Here is an 18114-nt window from a genome sequence, read left to right on the forward strand (position 1 = left end):
TAATGATTCATGAATGAGACGTCATTAATTCATATTAATGAAATGGTTTAGTGGATTTTTATATGGGGTCCATAAATTGTTTAGTCCCGGGCTCGGATTTTCTCTCTACGGCCTGCAAAAATATATGACACTAACACAGCCACAATTTTTAAAGTAACCTTCATTTTACATAAAAGAGAGACGTTCACCTGGCCGTTAATATTAATCCCTGTGATGTATCTACTTGCTCAGTAAACAGATGAATTTGTCATACTTTAGCTTCTGCAAAAGAAATTTTATTAAATTCTTGTTTCTCACCCCCTACCCCCTCCCCTTTTGAGACCTGTCTCTCCGTTGTATCTTCCCCTTTCACTTTCTTGATTTTTCTCTCTCTACTCTCACTTAATTCAGCTCCCTCAACCTCCCTCTATTTTTTCACCTTCTCACTTTCTAGCTTCTTCTTCCTTATCCTTCCTCGCACTTTCTCTATTTTTATCTTCATTTTCTCTTCCCACTTCTTTACTCTCCCTCTCTCTCACCCTCTCTCAATTGTCTTCCCTTCTCTTTACCCCCGTCTCCAATTTCCATTCCTATCTCTTATTTTCTTTTTTCTCTTTTTCAGCCTATGGCTTTTTGTATAAGTCGCCTTTCGCTCTTCTTAGCCACCACCCCTGGTTTAACCACTCCCCCATCCCATCCCTTTTGATAGTCCTGGTCCACATTTTGGTCTATATCTCAGAGGTGGGTCCGCATATGGAACTTAAATCCACTTAGAAACCATGTACGGATCTTTACGAAACTGGCGCAGCTATGAATTTTAAAATTAGACAGTCGATTCTTGAGACAATGCTACCAACAGATTTGCATTCGTTTTTATACATACATATGTTTATAAGATTAACCTATTCGAAACGCTGCCTAAATAATTCCAAATAAATCGCACCATCTTGGTCCAATTTACGAATAGAAAGGTCCCAAATATTAAGCTTGTCGATGAGGAGCCCTGTACTAAAATATTAAACTTGATAAATACGTACCAACCAAATCTCATGCAAATCGCATCATAAATTAGATTTTTCGGAATAGGTCTGTCCCTGGTCCTCTTCCCAGGAAGAAACGTTTCTCAAATATTAACTCAGTCAAAGCGATAACTCTGTACACAATTTCAAGGAAATCGCACCATAAATAAATTATTTTTAGAACAGATCTTCCCCTCCCGCACTTCCCGGAAAGATAATAAAGAAAACTGGGTAATGTTTTAGAAGACAGTGCACCACCTAATTTTTATCAAAAATTAACAAAAGTGGTATCAAACGACGCGTTATGGCCTCCATTTTTAAAATCCGAAAGCGGAAATTAAAAATTTTATTTCTGTCGAAAGATATTTACAAGAAACACAAAATGACCCCGAGAGGGTCCGAAATATGGGGCCGATCCATAGTTTTTGAGCACAGAACAGCTTTCTGCGCTGGCGGCCTTCGCACGTGATTTAAAAAAATAACCCTGGGTGGGTCCAACACCGGTTTTGGGATCAAAATTGCGTGTACAACAAACACGGCAAAATACAACAACCACATGAAATATGAACCCATTTTTTGCTTATATCATTTGACAGAAATAAAAATTTTAATCGAAACGAATCTTTTGATACCACCCTTGATAATTTTTGACAAAAATTAGGTGGTGCACCGTCTTGTAAAACGTTACCGAAAACGGACCGATTGTGAATCTAAAATATCTCCCCATGAGCACACACACAAAATTTTATTAAAATTGGTTCAGTCGTTTAAGAGTTCAGTCACAAACACACGTACAGACGACATATATGTATATATGAAGATACTGCGTCTATAAAACAAAAAGTCTGGGGACTTATTATGTACATAAGTGGATTCGATTTAACAGCTTTCGAATCGCATTTTCTCATGAATTAAGTTAAAGAATTAGGCTTCGAATTGGGTTTTATTTCAAGCGAATTCTGAGAAAAGGCGGTTGCACTAAATTACAAAATCGATCGTTCTTCAAACTCTGAAATAGGGTGCTCTTCAAACGCTTCCAACCGGCAGTTGAGATAGCGTCATTTACGCTACAGTAAACGATATATATCGGCTGCCACCGTGGTGTGATGGTAGCGTGCTCCGCCTACCACACCGTATGCCCTGGGTTCACACCCCGGGCAAAGCAACATCAAAATTTTAGAAATAAGGTTTTTCAATTAGAAGAAAATTTTTCTAACGGGGTCGCCCCTCGGCAGTGTTTGGCAAGCGCTCCGGGTGTATTTCTGCCATGAAAAGCTCTCAGTGAAAACTCATCTGCCTTGCAGATGCCGTTCGTAGTCGGCATAAAACATGTAGGTCCCGTCCGGCCAATTTGTAGGGAAAAGCAAGAGGAGCACGACGCAAATTGGAAGAGAAGCTCGGCCTTAGATCTCTTCGGAGGTTATCGCGCCTTACATTTATTTTTTTTTTTTTTTTAAACGATATATACCGTCGAAATAAATATTCATAAGGCCGTTTATTACTTATGTAGATAAAACTATTGGAAAGATCTATACAAGCCATGGAACAACAGATACGGGAGCTACAGCAATTTTGGTTGATGATGCAGAATCATTATGTTAACTTGTCGGAGAAGCGCAATAATCAACTTACCGAAATACAGGTGACACAGAAACGTGAGTACTATGTATTGTTTTTTTATACTTGCATTTGCTTGCTTTACACATAGAGTATATTAACTTTGATTGGGTAACGGCGTACTTATATAGACTTCCATATATAAAAATCAGCAGTATCGAAAACAATTTGTTTAACCCTGTCCGTCTGTCGGTCCGTTAACACGATAACTTGAGCAAATATTGAAATATCTTCACCAAATTCTGTCTACGGGCTTATCTGGAACCAGAATAGATTGGTATTGAAAATGTGCGCAATTTGACGATAACCACGCCCACTTTTTCGATATCGAAAATTTAGAAAAATGGAAAATTGCGATAGTTCAAAAACGAATACCGCTAAGGTAATGAAATTCGGTGGGTGGATTGATTTTAAGACTTTTTTTAAACTTTAATTGATCGGTAATGGCATAAACGAATCGAGATAAATATAGACTTCCATATATCAAAATACTCAGGATGAAAAAAAGAATTGATTTAGCCCATATATGTAATACTCCTATATTGCTACAAGAGGCTAGGTACATTCCCAAACATCAGAGTGCCGATTTATTGCTGTTTAAACGTTTTTGTTTTTGTATTCAATAATCGAATGTACCAAAATTTTAATTTTTTCTTGTCACACTTATGCTGCTACAATCACAAAAATTGTATAGGCTGTCTTGTTTTGATTTCGAATTCAAAACACATTGCGAGCATTTACTATTAGCAATATAGGAGTATTACATATATGATTTAGCCATGTCCGTTCGTCCGTCTGTCTGTTCGTCAGTCTGTGCACATGATAACTTGAGTAAATATGGATTCCTTGGCACTCATCTCCCATCGCTATTTAAAATGAGCGAAATCGGATGATAACCGCTCCCACTTTTTACATATATAACATTTAGGAAAACACCTAGAATGTCGAAAGCTTTTTGAAAATGGGCGTAGGACCGGCCAGTTGTGATAAAATCAATTTTACAAATATTATTAGTCATAACAAAATTCGGCAGAGATTCGCTTAACTATAAAGAATGCTTCGAAGATAAATTAACGAAATGGGTTAAAACCACGCGCACTTTTATATAAAAGTTTTTTAGAAGTGTCATAAATGAATAAAAAATAACTATATCTTTGCAAAAAAGAGCTTTATATCAATGGTGTTTCATTTCCGAATTGGAATTATATCAAGAAAAATTAAAAAATACAAAATTTTTGAAAATGGGCGCGGCACCGCCCATCTTTTGACCAAGTAATTTTCTATGTTTCGGGAGCCATAACTCGAAGAAAAAACCGGATCTTAATAAGATTGGGTGCACATATTTTCCTTACAGCTGGAAATATTTCTAGTAGAAATTGCCGGCATCGATTAAGAACCACGCCCACTTGTATATTAAATATGTTCAAAAGGGTGGTAGTCTAGAATAATAGGCTATATCTTAAGTAAAATAGCTTTGTATCAATGATATTTCACTTATTTTATTTGTAAGAGGAAATTGGGAGACATTTTTTTGGGATGTGGGACGACCCCATTCCGATCCAGCATTACAAAACATTTCTGGAGCTTCAAAAAAAAAAAAAATAAATCCCTTAAAAGTAATTTATCTGGAATGAACTGTACAATCGAATCTCACGCTGAGTATATAATGTTCGGTTCCACCCGAATTTAGACACACTTAGTTTTTTTTTTTGTTTTGGGTTACTTGATTTGTTCACTAACGACATGGCTAAGTTTCAGTCTGATGCGCTCTTCAGGTCAAATATTTTCTCTGTTCCTTCCAATCAACCTCATAAAACCCAACCTAACCTTATTAGTTTCGCAGTTACTCGATCTACGAAAGCCTGCATTTTAGCATTTGTTAGATTTAAACTGCATATCCACAAAACTTCAATTAAAAGTTAAAATTTTTCGTAAAATTTTCTCGAATCTGTGTTAGCAGATGCCGTTCGGAATCGGCATACAAAACATGCCACACGTGGTCTCAATCTTTCAAAGTTATCGTATATTTATTTGTTATATAAGCCACTGCGGAGGAATTGCAACGATGTTCCAACTCTCCGGGGGTTCGAGTGAAACTATGCCGAAATAATATCGCCTACATCTGGCAATAAGTTAGCCAAATTCGATAATTCCACCTCGTCATCCTCCACGCAGCAGCATCATAAAGGGTTTCCGGGATATTAACACAAAACACATGGGCTCCCATTGGACAGTGAAGGGTCATAGCAGCTTGGTGCACCCAATGAACTCGGCCGACCGCTAAAAGCTACTACCGCTCAGAGCTAGCGCCGGCCCAGCGTTAACTTTGCTGACTCGCAGCTCCTGTCTACTGGAGCAGACCACAGAGCAGCGGAACTCCGTAATCCCTCAACAAAAGATTAGGTAGTCCAGAGCGAAAGAGAATTTCTAAGGCGAAAGTTGAATTTTACAGAAAATTCATATTTTTTAATGATTATTTTCAGAATTCGGTATAATAAAGCAAAAGTCACTGAAAATCGATGTAGATTTGGAAAAGCAAGAGGAAATCACTAAAGAACTCGAGCGTGACATACAAACGTTCTTGACTAAACTAGAACTATTGAATACAAAGTTGGGTAAAGCACGACAGCAACATGATGTGGAAGAGGGCGAATGTCAACTAGAGCACGCTGAACTCGTACTAAAACTAAAGGTGAGTTAAAAAAAAACCTTCTCATATGTATGGTAAGTCTTTCCATTGAACTTTTTCAGGATCATGAAATGAATGTTTTAAATACGGAAGCCGAAATCGATGAGCTACAAGACGAAATCGAACATTACAAAGATTTGGTATTAGAAAAACATCGTGAATCACTTTCGTGGGAAACCAAATATAAACTCGTTGAAGAGACTTTACGTTGGCGTAAGGAGGAAATGAGCCACAATAGCGAAATTGGTACCATGAAGAATGAAATACATCGCATGCGTATACGTTTTCAGCAGCTAACACGAGCTCAAGAGAAACTCGCTCAAGACTTGCAGCATGGTGTGACACACCGTGAGCATATTTATGTAGCCGCTTCAGCTAAAAAGTTAGCCGAAGTTAAGGCTCAACGCATGAAAACTGGCATATCATCCCAACAGAAAGTTGTTGACTTACGTAATCGATTGAAAAAGATTCAAAATGAAATAAGCACCATAAGCGATGAACAGTTGACGAAAGTAACAAGCGAAAACGAACGTATACGCGCCGATCTCAATCGTTTGCATGAAGACATTAATCATGAAAAGGAGCAAGGTGAAATACTGCGTCAAAAGATCGACGAGGGCATGTTGTTGAAACATTACAATTTAGAGCGTATTGTTCGTAAGCAAAATCGTGCAAAATCATATCGTCGTTTAGGGGCAGGCACAACTATGCCCAAAATACGTCCGGAAACAACGTTGGGTCCATTGTTGGAGAAGCAAATGGAAACCAATGATAATCTTTTGGATGTTGTACAGATTATGACTACCGAATTTCCAGAGCGGAAAAAATTCTTTGCAAAAATAACGCAAGTTCTAAGAGATTGATTGATGCGCAGTGATTGAAAATTGAGGTCAAATTATTTTTATATATATTTTGTATGCAGATCCTTGCTAACTTCTTTTCAAAAATATATTTTTGGCTTCGTAAACATTAAATAAAAAAACTTTATTTCTAACCTCAAATGCATATGAAATATTCAGCGTCCTGAGCTTTTAAGTATGTGTGTGATCTCTGTTGTAATGAGCAGCAGTTACGGAATATTTTAGAAGTCAAAAGCGGTGCCTATCATAATTTCCCATTGATACCTATGAAAAGTCGCATCATTCAGAAAACATTTCAACATGCACCTTCATGTTTTCATTGTAGAACCCACGAAGTACGCAGATGCCATTTCAGTCATCATACGCGACAAATGCCTATGTTGCGATTTCATTGTAGAACCCACGAAGTACGCGGATGCTATTTCGGTCATCATAAGCCACAAATGTCTATGTTGCGATTATATTTCATTTGTATTTTCTTCGTCCTCTTCAATTTACTAGATAGTCTAGTGATCTCTTGAACACTCTTCCACTTCTGATCTTAGGTAAGCGTCCGATTACAAAGTTTCGAATATCATGTGCAAGTCTTACCATATTAGAATAAAACAAGTTGCTCATATCTTTGATAGAAGACTTGAGTATAGTAAACAATGGACTTGAAGCTCATGAAAAGCGTCTTCTGCAGGGGCGTGGAAGCTATAAAACTTCTAGTATTTTCCAAGAGGTTGAAGACATTTTTAACGTAGGTTCTGATACCTAATTGTGGTTTTCGATATGGTAGTAACACTATGGACACATTCAATCTTATGTGAAGTTTCTGTTGACCGACTACGTAGTTTAACAAACCTTCCTGAAGAACGGTAGATGTTGTATTAGCAATTTACCATAAGATGACGTTCCAATATTATCGGTGACTTAGATTCAAGGCAAGTATTTGTTACGGAGCACACAGATGGCTGATGTCACGCACAAATATGTAAGATTCAGTCCGGTAAGGTCGGACTGAAAGCTATTACAGTATATTGTTGTGCGAATTTAACGAAGTCTTCGTAGATATATTGCGTTCTTCTCTACCTTCATGATCTATATTCAGATGAATCTTATTCGTCTGAATCGAAAAGGGCGTAGTCTGTATGCCAAAAGTTAGCAAAAGTTATCACGAAAAGCCGTGGGAGTTCAGACAAATTTTCTCCCATATGGAGGCTGTCAGCGCTTAACATATTGTGACGAATATTAGCAACACTAAGGGATACTATCATCTCTAAGCCGATGCTAAGCAGTGACTTGTATGCACATCAATAAATCAATCATTATATCTACATATATGTACGTACACGCAGCGGAGAACAGTCGCACAAACACATGCATATATCTTATCTGAGATGCTCCCAAACGTAGGTAATTATAATTGTGCAAGTATCAGACGCGCATATGAGAAGCTATAAACGTAGTAATTTTATAGCTGATAACTAACTAGTAAATTCTAGAAATGGAAGCGCTTAGAAGTATGCCAACGAGAAATCACAGAGTATAAAAGGCAGCAACGGTAGAGGCACGACAATCAGTTTGATTTAAGACGCTATCTGGGGAGCAATAGAAGTGTTATTTTGAAGGTAGTCTAATAAAGCCCATTTTGCATTATCGAATATTGGAGTTATTTATTCAACAGTTTAGTGATTCGAACGTTAGCAGAAGGTTGCAAATAAGCGGAATTGCACTAAAATCGTTACAATTGGAGTCAGAAGAGGAATTGTTGAATAAATTCCGAAGATTGCGAATACAACTTGGACATGGCAAATTGGAGCGAATTGAAGATCCAGCAACTGAAGAAGGAGTTGGGGAGCAGTGGACTGAATACAACCGGCAATAAACTCGAACTTCAGGCACGACTACGAGAGGCAATGGAATTAGAGGGAATTAACGTGGAAGAGTATGTCTTTCATCTTGATGGCGAGGATACAACAAAAATTTAAGAGAAAAACGAAACATCGCAGACAGTTACCAGCACAGACTTGAACATGATATTGGCTGCAATATCTGCACAAACATCGACAGTAGCATCAATGTCGTCGCAATTGGCATCCCAACTAGAATCCCAGGAGAACCGTATAAAATCTAAGATGGAAAATCAACTTGAAGAACAGAAGACATATATGACATCTAAGTTGGCTCAGCAGTTGAAAGCACAGATTACATCCAAGATGGAAGCACAAGAGGAGCGCTTGTCATTGCAGGTGGCACAAACGTCTTCGCAGTTAGAAGCACATAATACAAAAATTGTACAGCTCGAGGACAAAATGGATGCCGAGATAGAAGCTTTTAGAGGTCGTATACAGGAGTTACAAATAAATCGGCAAGCAGTTTCAGCGAGTAATCCAAAGGTAAAGTCACCATCCTTTGACGGTTCTGTTCCTTTTCAGGTCTTTAAGCTACAGTTTGAGAAGACCGCAGCAGTGAACAACTGGAATGCTGAAGATAAAGTTGCAGCTCTGTTCGTGGTATTGAAAGGGCCTGCCGCGGAAATCTTACAGACTATTCCAGAGTATGAACGGAACAGTTATGACGCATTGATGACTGCTGTAGAACGAAGGTACGGAAGCGAACACAGGAAACAGATATATCAAATAGAAGTGCCAAACCGTTACCAAAAAGCTAATGAAACTTTGCAAGAGTTTGCTTCGGATGTTGAAAGGTTGGCTCATTTGGCAAATTCGGACGCACCCGTGGAGTACACCGAGAGGGTAAAAATTCAGAGTTTTATAAATGGCATACGGGACGTAGAAACGAAGCGAGCGACATATGCAAACCCAAAACCCACATTCGAATAAATGGTATCCCATGCACTGACTCAGGAAACAGCGTCACTTTTGAGTAAGCCCGCATACAAAGCTCATCGCGTGGAAGTGGAAAGGCCAGACTGGGTAGACACAATTTTGGAAGCATTAAAAGGAACGCAGCAGAAAAACGATGGTGCCGTAAAATGCTTTAAATGTGGAAAGCCAGGGCACATTGCACGTTACTGCAGTACCAATCCTAACAGTTCCAGCAATGTGGGTGGCCGTAAACGCAGAGCTGAAGGAGATGAGCAAATCTCCAAATCCAATCAATCGTTAAACTAAAGCGAGTCAGCAGCAAGGGGCGACAGCTGGCTCCCTCAATTGAATGCCTCATAATCTCTATCTCGCAAATTGGAAGAAGGTCAAGCGATCTTACTGTCGGAGGACATGTGGATGGAAAGGAACGTTTCCTGACTGTAGATACGGGTGCATTCCATCATTCGATTCGATTTAGTTAACAAGAAGATAAGACCATTGCTTGGAGCAAGATTACGTACAGCCACGGGAGAGGACACCCAGGTAATTGCAGGAGCATGTGAAGTAGCAATTGGGAACGTCACGGTACTACACAATTTTATAGTGGCGGAGATTGTTAATGAAATCATAATTAGAGTCGGGACTTCTTAATCGACCAAGGCATCAAGATCGATATGCAAAGCGAGACGATGCGATATAAGAACATGGATGTGCCACTTAATTTCGGCTACGAGAGAGGCTACAGCAGTAAACGAGTGCTGGTGGAAGAGAGTCAGCAAATACCACCAAAATCCTGGCTATGACAAAACAGGATGGATGTATTCCGGTAAGAGTACTCAATGAGTTCAATTCACCATTCAAACTGACAAAAGGAGCTATATTGGGTATGCGAAGAGGCTGAAATAGTTATTAACTGTGAACAGCTCCAGGAACACGTTTCAACTAGCAAGACTGATATTTCAAATGACATCACGGCATTGACGGAGGGACTAGATCAACATTATCAGAGTAAGGCAAAGCAACTGCTCCTAAAGTACGCAAACATATTTGAGCAGGATAGTTACAAACCAGGCCGCACCAAGGTTGTGAAACATCAAATTGACACTGGAGATGCGAGGCCGATACGTCAAGCTCCTCGTAGTGTTCCACTGGCGAAGCGGGAAGTTGTGAGTCAAATCTTACAAGAAACGAGCGACAGCGGCGTCATCGAACCATCAGCTAGTCCATGGAGCTCAGCGGTGGTACTTGTGAAGAAGAAGGATGGGAAAATGAGGTTTTTCGTGGACTACCGCAAGTTGAACGACGTCACGAAAAAGGATAGCTACCCATTGCCGAGAATTGACGATACTCTGAACTCGCTATCTGGTACGAAATGGTTTTCCACACTGGACTTGAAAAGCGGCTACTGGCAAGTTAAGGTGAAGGAGGAAGATAAAGAGAAAACAGCTTTCAGTGTCGGTGATGGTCTTTGGAAATTTACAGTGATGCCTTTTGGACTTTGTAATGCACCAGCTACTTTTGAGAGACTCATGGTCCAGGTACTGAAAGGACTACATTGGAAAACATGCTTGGTGTACCTGGACGACATCATCGTATTGGGCCAGAACTTTTATGAACATCTTAAGAACTTGGAGGAAGTTTTCCAGAGAATAGCTGGCGCTGGTCTGAAGCTAAGTCCCAAAAAGTGTTCGCTGTTTAAAAAGGAAGTAAATTATTTGGGTCACAAGGTAACAACAGAAGGCATCTGTACAGCGAATGAAAAGATAGAGGCAGTAAAGGATTGGCCAGTACCACAGAACTTGCATGATTTAAGAAGTTTCTTTGGGCTGTGCACATATTACCACCCTTTTCCAGCGTAGCCCATAGCTTCCATGAGCTCACAAAAAAAAGTAAAGCTTTTGAATGGAAGAAGGAGCAAGAAGTGGCTTTCCAAACATTGAAGGAGCGTTTGTGCACTGCCCCAATGTTGGCATACCCGATTCCAGGAGCAACATTTATTCTAGATACAGATGCGAGTGGATATGCTAAAGGAGGCGTTTTATCACAACTGGTCGATGGACAGGAGAAGGTAGTTGCATATTATAGCCGTTCGATTGGAAAACCAGAGAGGAACTATTGCGTTACACGGAGAGAGCTGTTGGCATTGGTAGAGTGCATTAAACATTTTCACAAATACCTCTACGGCGAGCGATTCCGCGTCAGGACAGATCACGCAGCGTTGAAATGGCTTCTGCAGTTCCGTGATCCGGAAAGACAATTGGCACGGTGGATCGAGCGACTACAAAGCTATGACTTTTCCATTGATCATCGAAAAGGTAGTACCCATGGAAATGCTGATGCAATGTCACGAAGACCATGTAGTTTGGAATGCAAGCACTGTTCAAAGGCCGAGGCTAAAGAAGACATTATAGATGTCCGGCTAATGACTATAACGTGTACGGATGAATGGGACAAGGAACAACTAAGAAAGTGTCAGCTAGAAGATACAGATCTGTCACATGTTATGCAGGGCTCGAACGAAACGAAAGACCAAACAGAGTAGAGATGTCAGCAGAGAGTCCCATTGCGAAGTCATATTGGGCACAGAGGAACAGTTTAGAATTGATATCCGGTTGCTTGCATCGAGTATGGGAGAGTGAGGATGGTCAATGCAAGAAGAAACTGATAGTTGTTCCCAGAAAGATGATTCCTGATGTGCTCAGCGAGCTGCATAATGGTCGAAGTGGAGGTCATCTTGGAATCACGAAGACGCTCGAGAAGATTAAACAGAGATTCTATTGGGTTGGTTTCCGTCAGTCGGTCACCGAGTGGATTTCCAACTGCGAGGTTTGCAACAGAGCGAAAGGGCCCAAAACACGAAGTCATGGCCAGATGAAGCAGTATCTTTCAGGTGCACCATTTGAATGGGTCGTCATGGATGTCGCAGGTCCATTTCCTACTAGCAACCGCGGAAACAAATACGTACTGGTGGTTATGGATTATTTCAGTAAATGGCCAGAGGTATACCCAATCCCGAACCAAGAAGCGGAACAGTAGCGGAAGTGGTTACAAACGATTGGGTTGCAAGGTATAGTGTACCAATGGAGTTACATTCTGACCAAAGCAGGAATTTTGAATCAGCTGTGTTCCAAGAAATGTGTAAGAAGTTGGGCATTCGAAAAACACGGACAACTGCATTGCATCCTCAGTCCGATGGTATGGTGGAACGTTTCAATAGAACATTGAAGGAGCATTTAAGGAAAGTAGTAAACAAGTAACATAAGGAGTGGGATACACACATATCATTATTCTTGATGGCTTACCGATCGGCAGTACATGAGACAACGGGCCAAACTCCCGCAAAGGTAATTTTTGGCAATGACTTTGGACTGCCAGCTGATTTGAAGTATGGGATAGATGCCGATGCGGAGAGAAATGTCAAGAAATCCACTGGTGTCTTGCAAGAAGAGCTGAGAGAGATACACGATTTGGTAAGGCAACGAGCAAAGATTATGAGTGACAAGATGAATGCCAGATACTATAAAGCAATTAATTCGGAAGGGATTCAGGAAGGAGATTTGGTGCTGTTATACAACCCACAACGAAAAAAATGTTTGTCTCCGAAATTGCAGTGTAATTGGAAAGGCCCATACAAAGTTGTAAAACGGATCAACAATGTAGTGTACCGCATACAAACCATTGGCAAACCACGAACCAACATGACACGTGGTTGATTTGGAAAGGCTGGCAGCTTTAAGATCGCGAGATTTGTCTGATCGGGATGATCAGACTTAGGTGGAGGGCAGTGTGACGAATATTAGCAACACTAAGGGATACTATCATCTCTAAGCCGATGCTAACCAGTGACTTGTATGCACATCAATAAATCAGCCATTATGTCTACATATATGTACGTACACGCAGCGGAGAAGAGACGCGCTAACACATGCATATATATTATCTGAGATGCTCCCAAACGTAGGCAATTATAATTGTGCAAGTATCAGTCACATCTACACACATCTGCATATGAGAAGCTATAAGCGTAGTAATTTTATAGCTGATAGCTAACTAGTAAATTCTAGAAATGGAAGCGCCTAGAAGTATGCGAACGAGAAATCACAGAGTATAAAAGGCAGCAACAGTAGAGGCACGACAATCAGTTTGATTTAAGATGCTATCTGGCGAGCAATAGAAGTGTTATTTTGAAAGTAGTCTAATAAAGACCATTTTGCATTATCGAATATTGGAGTTATTTATTCAACAGTTTAGTGATTCGAACGTTAGCAGAAGGTTGCAAATAAGCGGAATTGCACTAAAATCGTTACAATATCGAGATCCGCTGAAACAAGACTGCGCTATTGATCCACAGGGTGAAAAAATTTCTTGAGGACATATATTCCAAATGAACTGGATTCTTTAACATAGAGAGATGTAAAATTAATTATGATTTGATCAGCGGGATCATGAAGCAATCAATAAGGTCCGGTTCTTCAGTACGAGTTTAAACTCTAGTTAAAGTTTACTAGAGTTAAATCCCTGAAACCTGGGCAGCAAAATATCGAACAAAGTGGCAAATTATGGCTGCCAACAGTGGCGTGGTTGCCAAGGCGCAAATGCGTTGACTCTTTGACAGAAGGCTTTTAATTTTGTCCTCATTCGACATCAAACCCATCTTTTTCGCTTCTTTTTCCAGTTTGTGACAGTACCTACGACGCCGGTGTTCAGGCCGATGACATCAATGTCGTCAGCATACGGGAGTAATTGCATGATCTTATATTATTCCAGAGCGTTTAAATTGACCCCCTACCTTTTTGAAACTTCGTTAAGTTTCGAACGGCTCGAAGAGATACATCTGAATTCTGACCGAGCTGATAGTGTTGCTCAACGTCATTTTGCACAGCCGTACAAGTTTTGCGGGAAAACCAAATTCAGACAAAGCGGCATATTGGCAGCTCCTTTTCGTACTGTCGAAGGCGGCTTTATAATCGACGAAGAGGTGATGTGCGTCAATTCATTTTTGGCGGGATTTTTCCAAGATTTAGTGCATTGTGAAAATTGGGTCGATGGTAGATTCACCAAGTCTGAAGCCGCACTGAGATATGGTCCATCATCAAACGATTTACGGTAGGCTTCAATCCTTCGCGCAAGACAGGATTTATATGCGACATTAGGGCTGATACCGCGGTAGTTGGCGCAGTTTGGAGGATTTTGTGGACTGAGAAAAGAACTCTTAGATTCCAATCGTCGAGAATGCACTCGTAATCTTATGCAAAGGAGCTGATGCATGCGCCTTACCAATTCCTGGCCGTTGTATTTGAATAGCTCCGCAGGCAATCTATCAGCGCCTGCGGCCTTGTTTTTTAAGTGGTTATTGCTATTCTGACTGCGGCATAATTGGATGGAGGAACATCCCTGTGCAGTACATCGCTGTCTTTATTGAGGGGAGCAGAGAAGTTTTAACGCCATAATCTAAGGACTATCTGGACATCGGTTACAAGGTCGCCGTTTTCGTACTTACCGGAGTTGGTTTGACTTAGGAATATCCGATATCCAACTAAATAAAAATAAAACCAACAACAACATTGAAAAATTAAGTACATATAATATACACATGTGATATATTTTTATCATTTTAATAGTATTAATAATACATAGAATTTCCTTAGTTCAGCATCCAATTTCGTTTGCTGTACATATACATCTCTCTCTTTCTCTCTCTCGTTCATGTACGCATTAACGCGTGTCCTTTTGCAAATCCACAAAATAAAATTTAAATCAATGTAAAAAATATAAAAATAAAATTTATCATAGATATAAACTGTGAATGATGCTTATAATCAATATGTATGAAGTTGAACAATTGGATGTAACTCGATTAAAATACTCATTTTCATAAATGTGTTTGTATGTATTTTTTAATGTGGTCTAAGAAATAATTAATTTTATATAAAACTTATTCTAAATTGATTATTAAGTAATTAATATTTTTTTGTTTGCAATAATTTCAAAAAACAAATATAAAAACATTATACGTACTTAAAATCATTATTATAAAATAACAAAAAAATTAACTATGGTTTATAAAAAAAAAATTTGCTTATACATAAATGTGGCTATCAAATCTTATTTTCTGTTCCGATGGCTTAGTAGAAGATCAGCCCTATCTTGGCTGTCGTTTCGAAAACATGGTTTCTAAAATTTGTTGTGAAATGTGTCTATATCTTAATAATTGTAATAATGAAAGGTGCTTTCTCAAAATCATATTGAACGCCTTATCTCAGAGAGAGCTTGAAGAACGTACATTAGGGTCCCCAGCGGGTAAGGGGGTCAGAATATACCCGCGGTAGGTACGCCTGTCGTAAGGGGCTACTAAAATACCAGATTCAAGGGGTGCGTAACGCAACCCTTCAGGTTGCCAGCGCAATATATAGCTTCTCCAAACCCAATTGTCAACCTCACCTATCCGCGGCGAATCCCGTTTCAATAACAGACGAGGCTCTGGCGATCCCAAACTCCTCATGGAACTTGGGGGTGGGGAGGGAGGGGATGGCCTGAAGGTTTAATGTGTCCACATAAATCGTTCCCGAGATGATCGGGCTAGCACCTTAATGGTGATGTGGTACCGGAGCGTACCGGATCTGTATCCGGCAAAGGACCATCACATCGATAACACTCCCCAAAGCCTTCGGGGAGCAACCTTATCGCTACAACAATAACAAAAACGTACAATGCACAATGTAGGGTGGGTCGATTTGTATGGGCGAAAGTTAACCGATATCGCGCCATCAATTTTTCGCTAGGATTTGCGCTCAGGAAAAAAAGTTCCACTACGCATACCCAAAAAAATAATTTTCGAGCCTGCGAAATTTCATTTTTTTTAACTTTTTTTCGACTCTGATTTTTAAGGTTTTTTTACATGACCTACTAAACAAATTTCTAAAAAACTGTTATCGAAAACGTTTTTAGCGGACATTTTTGGGTCGGACAGGGTATACATGAAAATTTTACAATCAAATGAAAAATTTATTAGTAGTACATAAAAAAACTTTAAAAATCCAAGTCGAAAAAAGTCACAAAAAATGAAATTTCGCAGGCTCGAAGATTATTTTTTTGGGTATGCGTACTGCAAATTTTTTTCCTGAACACAAATCCTATCGAAAAATCGATGCCGCGGTATCGGTTAGTAAATCGACCCAGTCTAACGTAGTATGTATTAGAGGTTTACGCCGATCACTTTATCGGCGGCGCGCCGGCGTACGCCGGTGTTCTTACTTTAAAAGCTTGATTTTTCTATTTAAAAAAATAATATTTAGGAAAGCTTTTGTTTGTATGTATTTAAGGAAATCAACGTGTTGGCCATTTCGGAAAGATCCGGGGTTTTTGCATCAAAATCTCGCAGACCGTTCAAAAATTTTCAGGAGTAGCTCCTTGCGAAGGGATTGACCGTCGTTCGCAGGCTCGAGAGAGGCTTCGAACCTAACCCCGGTCTTTGGAATTGGTACTGCTGCGTCTGCTGAAAAGAAATAGAGATACATGAAATAGTCACACTTTTGCCTGTATATCTCGTGCAAAGCGTAGTTTCACCTAGGGTTAACTCCTAATAATCGTCGCGAACACAATTTCTTTAAATCATTTGTCGCTCCTTGGCGGTCACGCATAAAGGCGACTTAGGGTTGCTATGAATGGTTTATTAATACTCATGACTATCGTGGCACAGGGCGCCTCCAGTTTTTTCGGCTGTTTTTAAGAGCTAAAATTTTCGATGTGCGAACAGCAGGAATCCCTACCACCAGTCGCTACCACGCCTCCTGAGCCTCACACCATATGCCAGTACAGAAGCTATACGACTGCGACTTCGAACTCATACCTTCGTCGTCACTTTCCTAGAAGCTCTAGGTGTAGCTCCGAAGACTTTCCAACGGATGATTTTGTTGTGCTATGCTGCCGAGCTACACTTTGCAACGTTAGGAGTGACTATTCGGCCAAAGATGCCGCCCTCGAAATCATAAGCAGTCTAAGTGGATGTGATTGCGTCATGGGTGAAAATCCGTATAATCCTCGGCGCATCGACATAATTAAAATTTTACAAGGACCCTGGATAAAATTTTTAAAATGTAGGCCAAAGATTGCAGACGTTTAAGTTCACAACATTGATTTCAATAGTCTTCGTTAAATCAAATTTAGAATGAAAGTGGACGGATTTTAAGTTGAAAGTTGTTAACTACTGTTTTCCGGCCTTACGATATAGGAGCTCATTATGGATGACCGCGTAGCTTCAGTTTTCAGACAAGTTCAACTGTCCACTGCGTTAGGGTAGTATCACACACGGTCATTAGTTCCACTGTCTTGGGAAAGCTTTTGCTTCACCACTTTGAGTGTTCTTGCGAAGGACAAAGCCTCACCTGGTAGATATATGTGCCTACGTATTCACAATTTTAAAAGGAGCCGTAACGTGTAGGTGATATTTAAACTTGGTTGATAGGCTATAATCAATGTGATTCACTCCAAGGGACTAGTTTTGGATAGGGCCGCCAACTTTAGGAAATGTCAAACCGGGAGACTTGGGTGTTGAAGGATGAAGTGTGAAAATCAAAATTAACATTTCAGACGCTATTGTATAGTTTCGCAAATAAACAAGAGATGTTTGAATTTAAGCCCAAGCGATTTTTCAAACCCTTCTCATATGTACATATATCCTCAACTTAAGTATGAGGTAAGAATAATTTCAAAGGAGTGTTTATGCCCCTAGAACCTACTAAAGGATTTTGCATCACTGATTTCGCTTATTCTTGAGGACAGTTTAAAAACATGTTCGCCTTGGGTCATTTTATTTGAATTAATTGTTCATTATTAATTTTTTCAAAAATGCAAAGTGAGCATATAAAATTTATTATATAACTTTTCTTTTAGTATTTTGTTTTAATAACTTGCTGAATTGGGTTATGGAAAGTCCGTGTTAAGCTGACATCGAAAGCGCCTGTTATTTTAAATAACTTTTGAATAGTTATAAATAGTTAAATTTCGCAATTAGTTTCTTATAACTGGCAGTGATGCGCATCCGTTGATACCACTTTCGACCATATCCGACCAATTTTCGACATGAACAATAAATGGCCTAAACAGTCTTAAACGAGTAGAAAATATAGTAACGCGCC

At 39.7% G+C, this 18114-nt stretch overlaps 1 protein-coding gene across 1 annotated transcript in view; it reads left to right on the forward strand.

Moving 5' to 3' along the window:
• The window catches only part of l(2)41Ab (lethal (2) 41Ab), a 37890-nt gene extending 31453 nt beyond the window's left edge, over window positions 1-6437 (forward strand). The window contains exons 4-6 of the mRNA XM_067765471.1: window positions 2509-2653; window positions 5099-5307; window positions 5367-6437. Coding sequence (XP_067621572.1) covers window positions 2509-2653; window positions 5099-5307; window positions 5367-6167 — 1155 coding nt within the window. The 3' untranslated portion in view covers window positions 6168-6437. The remainder of the gene's footprint in view (window positions 1-2508; window positions 2654-5098; window positions 5308-5366) is intronic.
• The last annotated feature ends 11677 nt before the right edge of the window (window positions 6438-18114 follow it).

The sequence above is a fragment of the Eurosta solidaginis genome, chromosome 2 (assembly GCF_040869045.1).
Source record: "Eurosta solidaginis isolate ZX-2024a chromosome 2, ASM4086904v1, whole genome shotgun sequence".
In the NCBI taxonomy this organism is placed as follows: domain Eukaryota; kingdom Metazoa; phylum Arthropoda; class Insecta; order Diptera; family Tephritidae; genus Eurosta; species Eurosta solidaginis.